The 10,287-nt window shown below is 44.6% G+C and overlaps 1 protein-coding gene across 1 annotated transcript; it reads right to left on the bottom strand.

Annotated features, from left to right (window-relative positions):
• Window positions 1-2,233: 2,233 nt before the first annotated feature.
• LOC115157722 (serotransferrin-like) lies at window positions 2,234-5,858 on the bottom strand. Its single transcript, XM_029706171.1, has 6 exons — window positions 5,736-5,858; window positions 5,361-5,552; window positions 4,864-4,974; window positions 2,908-3,021; window positions 2,634-2,798; window positions 2,234-2,256 (listed from the first exon to the last, which is right to left on the bottom strand). The coding sequence occupies exons 2-6, from the start codon at window positions 5,425-5,427 to the stop codon at window positions 2,234-2,236; spliced, it is 480 nt and encodes a 159-aa protein (XP_029562031.1). The 5' UTR covers window positions 5,428-5,552; window positions 5,736-5,858.
• Between the last annotated feature and the right edge of the window lie 4,429 nt (window positions 5,859-10,287).

Raw genomic sequence — 10,287 nt, 5'->3', positions numbered from 1 at the left:
CCGCCGTATCTTTGTGACGCAGAGTAGGTGAACGGATGATCTCCGCATGTGTGGTTCCCACCTTGAAGCATGAAGGTTGGGGTACTTTGGTGGTGACACTGTCAGTGATTTATTTAAGATTAAAGGCACACTTAACCAGCATGGCTACCACAGCATTCTGCAGCAATATGCCATCCCATCTGGTTCGTGCTTAGTTGGACTATCATTTGTTTTTCAACAGGACAATGACCCAAAACACACCTGCAGGCTGTGTAAGGGCTATTTGACCAAGAAGTAGAGTGATGGAGTGCTGCATCAGATGACCTGGCCTCCACAATCACCCGACCTCAACCCAATTGAGATGGTTTGGGATGGGTTGGACCGCAGAGTAAAGGAAAAGCAGTCAACAAGTGCCCAGCATATGTGGGAACTCCTTCAAGACTGTTGGAAAATAGTTCTTCATGAAGCTGGTTGAGAAAATGCCAAGTGTGCAAAGCTTTCATCAAGGCAAATGGTGGCTGCTTTGAAGAATCTAAAATCTCAAATTTTATTATGCTATTGTGCTACAATGTAGAAAATAGTAAAGATAAAGAAAAACCCTTGAATGTTAGGTGTCCAAATTTTCGACTGGTACTGTATATCATAAAACCAACTAAACACTGAAAAGGTACCCATAGTCTTATGAGAAGGCAATCCACTAGTCTTATTGTGAGAAGACTTGAGCGAGGGTGAGTAACGGTACCATGGAAAGCCCCGCTTACAGCTGTCTGTAGGCCTTTATTGAAGTGTCTACGTGGTCTGCAGCCACTACAAATAACACAAGGTGTTACTGAGCACGTGTTATTTTATATGTATAGCAAGTAACGACGAGAATCGTTTAAGATGCACAGAGATAGTAATAAGGGCGATTACTGAGTGCGTTTGGGAATAGTACTAAGTGAATGGGAATGTGAGTGTGGAAAGGACATGTTAAGCTGATTTGAAATGATGCCTCTGAGGGGGGACACAGACACAAAGGGAAGAGGTTTAAGACAGCAGTACTAAAATTGTATATTAATACTTTATACTATGTTACCTTAGCAATAATGTAGCATGGTGGATGTTTTGTGCGGGAGTAGATTTAAACAAGTGTACTTAACACCAGGGAAGCTGCACAGACCTGTGAGGAGACAGAGGAATGCTGCATGTAAACAGTGGAGGCAGAGCAGAGGGATAGAAAGGGAAGAAAATCTAGGAAAGTATTTGTGTGTGTGATACCTGCGTCATACTGTTCCACCTTGGCAGGGACCAGACCACATTTTCCAGCCGTGAACATCTCCCCACTATCCATCGCAGCTGCCTCTTACGTTGTGGGGAGGACTGAAACAACATATAAATAGACGAAGGAAGGAAAGAAACAAATAAACATATGTGATCGGTTCAGAGGGGTTCACATCTATGTGGTAGCGTGGGGTGGAAGAGTAAGAGTTGGCTTTTTAAGTTGCAAAAATTAAACATTTAACGTTCCAAGAATGGCACTTGGCCGGTTCAAGAAAGGGGAAACAAAATCCTAACTAGGTTCAGAGCATTTCACTTACAAACCAAATATCCTTTCGACAGTCAACAAATTGAATAGTCTCTTTTGTGGCTAAGCTGGGTTTTGGCTCGCAGCTTCGGGAGTCACTCACGCACGTTCTTCATCTTTTACTCCGTTCTTGTCTTTGTCTCTCAATGTCCTCTTCTGTCCTTTTCTGTTTTTTTCGTTCTATATTACTCCATTTCTTTGTCCATTCGTTCCTCCCATTGTTGTCTTCATTGTTCTCTTTCTCCCCCCATGCGTACTAGCCTCCGTCCCTTCATCTGCACCGGTAATAAGGGGTGCTCCCGCCCTTCTGACTCCCATTGACTCCTACTCCTCTGGATGGGTCACACAAACAAAATGAGAGTAAGGAAATTATCGAAAGTAAACTATAAAGTACACATGCCTGATTTTTACACCTCTTTCTCCTGTCCCACCCTCTATTCTCCCATAGAGGCTTACCATGGCTCAGAACAGGGCAGCACGACTGACCCTTTCTATGTACACAGAGAGCTAATATTAATAATATGCATGTCAATCTCTCCTGGCTGAAAGTGGAGGAGAGATTGACTTCATCACTACTTTTATTCATGAGAGGTATTGACATGTTGAATGCACAGAGCTGTCTGTCTAAACTACTGGCACACAGCTCAGACACCCATGCATACCCCACAAGACATGCCACAAGAGGTCTCTTCACAGTCCAAGTCCAGAAGAGACTATGGGAAGCGCACAGTACCACATAGAGCCATGACTACATGGAACTCTATTCCACATCAAGTAACTGATGCAAGCAGTAAAATTAGATTTTCAAAAAGTAAAAAAAAAACACCTTATGGAACAGCGGGGACTGTGAAGCAACACAAACATAGACACATGTATACACACACGCGATAACATACACAGACATACACATGGACTTTGAACTGTAGATATATGGTGGAGTAAGAGCCTGAGGGCACAGTGTGTTGTACAATCTGTGAATGTATTGTAATATTTTAAACATTTTATAAACTGCCTTAATTTTGCGGGACCCCAGGAAGAGTAGCTGCTGCCTTGGCAACAGCTAATGGGGATCCATAACATATACAAATACACATGATCTTCCTGATGCATTCCTCTAATGTGGGTGCCCTCTGGCACTCAATCATGGCTCCTCTCTCTCCTATGCTGTTGATGCTCCAGGTGCCACACTTGGCTGTCTCGGCATGGCCCACGGCACACCACTTGATGGCCCTGGAGGTGGCGCCTGTTGTCTGCTCTGAGAAGCAACGGTTGGGGAGGTAGCAATGAGCTAACGGTCAAGAGAGAATTTGTGTGTGTGTAAGCACGCATGCACATTAAAATGGAACCGGATGGCGCTCACGTACTCAGCTCCCAGAGGAAGGAGTCGGTGTTCATGGGCAGCTGCACCAGTTTCTGAGTGGAGTCTTTGAACATCAGGTTCTTGGCTGCGTAGCCATCTGATGAGACAGGTTGAAGCCCTGTTGGGGACAAAATGAGTAAGCACTCTATCCAGGTCACATGCTGATTTCAAACATTTTTGTATGATTTTGTCAATGTCAGGTGCTTGGTGTGGGAAGAGCGACACAGTTAAGTCATCAATGACCACGCAAAGGTACCTCATCAGTGACTGATCGGGGGTGAGTAGAGAAAGGCAGAGAGTACTGATAGAATGAGGAAGGACAGAGCAAAATAAGGATAGACTGAAAGAGTTGGAGGTTGAAAAATGGACATGTACTGTATGTGAGACCTACGGGGTAGGAAGGGATTGATGGGTTATGGTTGTACATAAACTCAGCAAAAAAAGAAACGGCCCTTTTTCAGGAACCTGTCTTTCAAAGATAATTTGTAAAAATCCAAATAACTTTACAGATCTTCATTGTAAAGGGTTTAAACACTGTTTCCCATGCTTGTTCAATGAACCATAAACAATTAATGAACATGCACCTGTGGAACGGTCGTTAAGACACTAACAGCTTACAGACGGTAGGCAATTAAGGTCACAGTTATGAAAACTTAGGACAATAAAGAGGCCTTTCTACTGACTCTGAAAAACACCGAGAAAGATGCCCAAAAAGATCCCTGCTCATCTGTGTGAACGTGCCTTAGGCATGCTGCAAGGAGGCATGAGGACTGCAGATGTGGCCAGGGCAATAAATTGCAATGTCCGTACTGTGAGATGCCTAAGACAGCGCTACAGGGAGACAGGACGGAGAGCTGATCGTCCTCGCAGTGGCAGACCACGTGTAACAACACCTGCACAGGATCGGTACATCCGAACATCACACCTGCGGGACAGGTACAGGATGGCAGCAACAACTTCCCGAGTTACACCAGGAACGCACAATCCCTCCATCAGTGCTCAGACTGTCTGCAATAGGCTGAGAGAGGCTGGACTGAGGGCTTGTAGGCCTGTTGTAAGGCAGGTCCGCACCAGACATCACCGGCAACAATGTCGCATATGGGCACAAACCCACCGTCGCTGGACCAGACAGGACTAGCAAAAAGTGCTCTTCACTGACGAGTCGCGGTTTTGTCTCACCGGGGGTGATGGTCGGATTCGCGTTTATTGTCGAAGGAATGAGCGTTGCACCGAGGCCTGTACTCTGGAGCGGGATCGATTTGAAGGTGCAGGGTCCGTCATGGTCTGGGGTGGTGTGTCACAGCATCATCGGACTGAGTTTGTTGTCATTGTTGGCAATCTCAACGCTGTGCGTTACAGGGAAGACATCCTCCTCCCTCATGTGGTACCCTTCCTGCAGGCTCATCCTGACATGACCCTCCAGCATGACAATGCCACCAGCCATACTGCTTGTTCTGTGCGTGATTTCCTGCAAGACAGGAATGGCAATGTTCTGCCATGGCCAGCGAAGTGCCCGGATCTCAATCCCATTGAGCACGCCTGGGACCTGTTGGATCAGAGGGTGAGGGCTAGGGCCATTCCCCACAGAAATGTCCAGGAACTTGCAGGTGCCTTGGTAAAAGAGTGGGGTAACATCTCACAGCAAGAACTGGAAAATCTGGTGCAGTCCATGAGGAGATGCACTGCAGTACTTAATGCAGCTGGTGGCCACAGCAGATACTGACTGTTACTTTTGATTTTGACCCCCCTCCCTTTGTTCAGGGACACATTATTCCATTTCTGTTAGTCACATGTCTTTGGAACTTGTTCAGTTTATGTCTCAGTTGTTGAATCTTGTTATGTTCATACAAATATTTACACATGTTAAGTTTGCTGAAAATAAACGCAGTTGAAAGGACGTTTCTTTTTTTGCTGAGTTCAGTAGGGCTTGGAGTTTCTAGATTTTCAGAATGCTACTCACTGGAAGGCCCCGGCATAGTCATAGTAGGGTTCCTTGTGAGACCTGGAGCAGTCTCCCTTACACAGCTGCAACGGTATAGGCATGGGTGAGCCTGGCTACGCCCCTGCAAAGCTGAAACATGAACACTTACAACCCTTAGTGGCTCATGGAGCGAAGCTGGCCATGAAGCAGTTGCTCACCGCTACAAAACAAATAAACACATGAGAAACTGACTGACTAAGCACATCAATTCATTTGCTGCATACAAAAATCAGATTTATCCATATCTGGCAGGCCATGAACTACAGCAACCGAACAAACATAATGTATATAAATAGAGACAATATATAAAGCCCAATATGTATACAAATAACCTGACCCACACACACAGAGAGGGAAAAACCACACCATGCAATGATAGAGATACAGTGTTAAGTACATCCGACACACATTCCTCACTCTTAGGGAATCAACTACAGACCATGAAACACAACCAAGTTTCACTCATTCAAACTCACCTTCCTCCACAGGTTTGTCCTCGATGCCGGCCCATTTGATCTGGCCCATGGTCACAAGGGTGCCCATGGGAATGTTCCAGCCTGCAGATTTGCAGAGCTCCGTGTGGCAGGACTTCTTTCCCTGGAGGTTGTTGAACCCGAAGCCAGTGTCATTCTTGGCCTCGGCCAAAGCATCATAGCAGATGTCAGAGTCTGATGGGCAGGAGAGGAGACATCAATACAACAGTCAGAAACCAGATTTTGCCAGAATCCATTTGATCCGATTGAAAGTACAGAATCATCAACTTTCTGTTGGCCTATCTGTGCAACTGAAGTGCTAAGGGCCATTGTATACCCAGTCTCTTCCATTCTTGAACTTGGACTTGAGATACATACCCTCGCAGTAGTCCTCTGCAATGATTGCAGGCAGTAAGTGTTGAGGCCGGCTGTCGCTGTGTGGACGTCTCCTCCATCCCGAGTGATGACATCGGCCTCACCTGCCTGTCAGAGACAAAGAGAGAGACGTTGGTGAATGAGAAAGAACGCTAGATGTGCGCCTCACATTGTCGTTTACTTTAAGCAAGCATCTCAACTGGTGCTGGAAAATAATTATTCCTGTGGCTAATTGGAACCTTTTGCTGAACTCCAAGAAACTATCCCTCAAAAGAATGTCAACTATGAAATGCATGAATGAAACACGCACGCTATTGCAAAAGTCATTGCATGTCTTCAGCTCTTGGTCCGACTTTTCAACACCATTTCAACTTTCCTTCAGCTGGGGCAGCCAACGCTGTAGCTGAGGACAGAAGAAATGGTCAGCCTATCCGGAATACTTGGGTCCTCCATACCCTAACAACCCCGACTCTTACCATTGAGTTTCTAAACCCAGAGGCGCATCATTGTGACTTCTGGAAGAGCTTGCGAAACAGACCAGGTCGGGTTTGAGAAGTCAATGAGAGAAGTGAAAAATTCTTCCTTTGCTGTTAATTTTCTCGAAACCTAAAGGCACAACCTAGATTCGAGCCAATGTCTTAAGTAGTTGAACATGTTATTACTCCAACCTCATGAAAGTGACAAACTGACACGTTTTCATTTTCGTAAAAAAATGACTATATGGAAGGAGTGCCTTTGATTTGACGGCCTGCACCCGTCAAATCACTTATTACTTATTAAAATCAAGCATTATTTCACAACGGCTCAGTTTTATTGTAGCCTCCCCTGACTGGAAGTGCCGTTATTTCCTAGATCTTTATCATAAGAAAGTATGGGAGTGTATTGGGAGGGGATGGATGAGCAGCAAGTGGTGACATTTTGGAATCTCCAAGTCTGCTGCCGAAAAATCCAACAAAACAAATAACCCCCTCACCCACACCAAAACACCTTATGGCCCTGTACTCATAAAGAGTCTCCGAGTAGGAGTGCTGATATAAGATCAGTTTAGCATTTTAGGATTATATGGACAGGGGGGGGACCTGATCCTAGATCAGCAACCTATGGGCCCTGAAATGGGACAGGGCTTTCCATTCTGGCTTCTCAATAATCAAAAGTGGCCAGATACTGTATTTATTTACCCATGCCCTATGTCTACCATGAAATTAGAGACATCCAGGGCTCTTTAGTCCAAGGTAGTTAGCCTGAAATTTAGAGCCAGCAATCTGAGGTTTGTCAGTTTAAATCCTAAATGTGAAGGGCCATTGTGGAAAACTGCACTATACGCGCTGCACTGCGACTGACCTTGTGCTCCGACCTCTCCATGGGTGTGTCTCAGGGGTTGGGATGACATTGTCCACAGTGCACTCTGAGAAAGAAACACTCTGAAAATATAAACATTCTGACAAGGACATGACCATTGATTTGAACACACACACACACACACACACACACAGTATCATGTGAACGCTGACCCTGTGACCTCTGAGTCAGCAGTGTCAGAGTGCAGTGACAGCTCCTGGTACACATCCAGCAATAAAGACTTATGTTAGTTACTGGGCCAAGTTGCAGAAGTTCACAGCATTAATTGGTGCTCTGGGTCAACATGGAGAACAGCCTTACCATATATAGAACTCGAGTTTCACTGAAGGATTCACTGATTTCCTTCTTATTCTTCATCTACACCAACTTTTGGCTCATGTCCATGTGCAAATAATGAAGGGTAATTTCTGCATCATCCCACTGGTTAACTATAAGGCAGAGTGGGAGAGGAGGGTCTAACAGTAGTGGTCAACTAGGCCTTTCTGACTGTGCAGAACCATATATTCTTATCAGCAAGGATATATTATGATCGAAGTCGGGAGTGCTGTATGCATATGATATGGCAAATGTAAGCCATACTGTGTATTCAGCAAGGCCTACCTGCTGGCACCAGAGGGGTCTACTACAGAGCAAGATCATGAGTTAGCCAGCTAACTTTGATAAGCAACCAGAAATAACTACGGATGTTCTGGTTAAAGCTCAAATTAAATATGAGTTCTTGTTTGTTTAATCAAATAGGCCGTGCCCATTTCCAGCTTGTTTTTCAATAAAAAAAAAAGTTATATGAGAATATTTAGGCAAGTTAGCTAGTCTCCTTGATGCTGCTTTGTAGTATATCCTTCTGCTATTCTTGGCAAATAGATATCAATAACATAGACACCATACAGCCACGAGTTTGTGGAAAGCATGCTACATGTGATGCACTTAATTGACCTTTTACCCTAACAGTGTTCATCTATCCATTTCTCTCTCAGAAAAATGTGGGACTGTTTGCAGATGAAAGTCCATGGAGAGACACCTGCATGTCCCACCAGCAAAGAACTGGAGCAAAAGACGAGATTCCCCAAGGTGCGAGCCAAAAGCTAGCCTTTTGCTCGAGTGTAGTGCATGGGTTGTCAACACTGAAACAGGAGATTGCAACCTCTACCTACTTCATGCAAATCACTCTGATTGCCCTACACTGAACGTATAACTAAATTGCCCCCTTGCCACAAATATGGACTACTTTCATCCCCCTAACGGTTAAGGTTAGGATGGAACCAACCAAAATCATAAAATGATTTAATACAAAATACATTTCACCAAAATCAAGGTTTCGTAATTATTGGCACTCCTCATTTAGTACTTAGTGCAACCACCTCTGCCTCTCCTTGTATGCATCTGTTTTGACGCTGTATCTGACCAAAACGTTCAATTTGTGTCTCATCTGACTAGAGGACCTTCTACCAGTCATAATTGAAATGACATTTGGCAAACTCCAAGCGCTTGCGTCTGTGTCTTGGGATCTGAAAGGGCTTTCTTCTGGCAACCCTTCCAAAGAGCCTGTGGTGTTGGCCTGCAATTCCTTCACAGTGATTCTTGGGGATGTGGTTGCTTCTCTCACCATCCTCCTCCCTGTCCTGGGGGGCAAAATGCATTTGCTTTCTCTGCCCGTGAGGTTTTCAACTGTTCCATATCTTTTGAATTGTTTTATAATTGCCCTGACAGTGCTCAGTGGTATATTCAATCGTTTGTGGATCTTCTTGTAGCCATTACCAGATTTATGAAGGTCTACGACCATCTGTCTCTTTTCAACTGCCAGTTCTTTTGTTTTCTTCATGGTGTTGGATGACAAAGGGATATTGCATGTGTGTTACCTCATTTTTATACCCTAGTGAAACAGGAAGTGATGTAATGGCTCAATATAGTTCCTTAAGACTTAGATAAACTTAAATAAGTGGAATTTAATTCCTGGTTTAATTTTGGTATATGTTATTATACAATCTTTAAGGGTGCCATTAATTGTGAAACCTTGATTTGGAGGACATTGATTTTTAATTAAATCAATAAATTATTTTGGTGGGTTCCATTGAAACAAAAGTACAGTATTTCTCACATGTTGGTATTCTGAGTTTCTCTATAATTATATTGTTTATATTTTTTAAAGTATTGTTTGTGCATTGCCAGTCAGGGGTGGCAGTAATTTTAGAGCTCACTGTATATATACACTACATGACCAAAAGTATGTAGACACTTGCTCCTCGAACATCATGGGCATTAATATGGAGTTGGTCCCCCCTTTGCTGCTATAACAGCCTCCACTCTTCTGGGAAGGTTTTCCACTAGATGTTGGAACATTGCTGTGGGGACTTGCTTCCATTCAGCCACAAGAGCATTAGTGAGGTTGAGCACTGATGTTAGGCGATTAGGCCTGGCTCGCAGTCGGCGTTCCAATTCATCCCAAAGGTGTTCGATGGGGTCGAGGTCAGGGCTCTGTGCAGGCCAGTCAAGTTCTTCCACACCGATCTCGACAAACCATTTCTGTTTGGACCACGCTTTGTGCACGGGGACATTGTCATGCTGAAACAGGAAAGGGCCTTCCCCAAACTGTTGGCACGAAGTTGGAAGCACAGAATCATCTAGAATGTCATTGTATGCTGTAGAGATTTCCCTTCACTGGAACTTAAGGGGCCTAGCCCGAACCATGATAAACAGCCCCAGACCATTATTCCTCCTCCACCAAACTTTACAGTTGGCACTATGCATTGGGGCAGTTAGCGTTCTCCTAGCATCCGCCAAACCCAGATTAGTCTGTCAGACTGCCAGATGGTGAAGTGTGGTGCATCACTCCAGAGAATGCGTTTTCGCTGCTCGAGTCCAATGGCGACAAGCTTTACACCACTCCAGCCAACGCTTGGCATTATGCATGGTGATCTTATGCTTGTCGGCGGCAGCTCTGCCCTGGAAACTCCTTTCATGAAGCTCCAGACGATTGGGATGAAATTAAATGGATTCATTGGTTCTGGGAATCTGGAAATCACCATACAAATACACCAACATTTATTCAAGACAGTTGTATGCAACAAGACCCCACGTTGAACTACTGACTCAGATCAGAACTCAACCGATTGATGGCTCTCCCACTGTTAAGATTCTTAGCTTACTGCAAAGTTGATGAACCCTGTGACAGACAAATCCAAACTATGAGTAAGGGTCA

The sequence above is a fragment of the Salmo trutta genome, chromosome 21, assembly GCF_901001165.1.
Source record: "Salmo trutta chromosome 21, fSalTru1.1, whole genome shotgun sequence".
NCBI lineage: Eukaryota > Metazoa > Chordata > Actinopteri > Salmoniformes > Salmonidae > Salmo > Salmo trutta.
This window is presented reverse-complemented; position numbering and strand designations above follow the sequence as displayed.

Coding starts and splice junctions, on each gene's coding strand:
- LOC115157722 (XM_029706171.1), bottom strand. CDS start 5,427: ATGGGCACCCTTGTGACCATGGGCCAGATCAAATGGGCCGGCATCGAG. Junction 4,975..5,360: donor GGACAAACCTGTGGAGGAAG/GTGAGTTTGAAT, acceptor TTCATGTTTCAG/CTTTGCAGGGGCGTAGCCAG. Junction 3,022..4,863: donor GACTATGCCGGGGCCTTCCA/GTGAGTAGCATT, acceptor TGTCCCCAACAG/GGCTTCAACCTGTCTCATCA.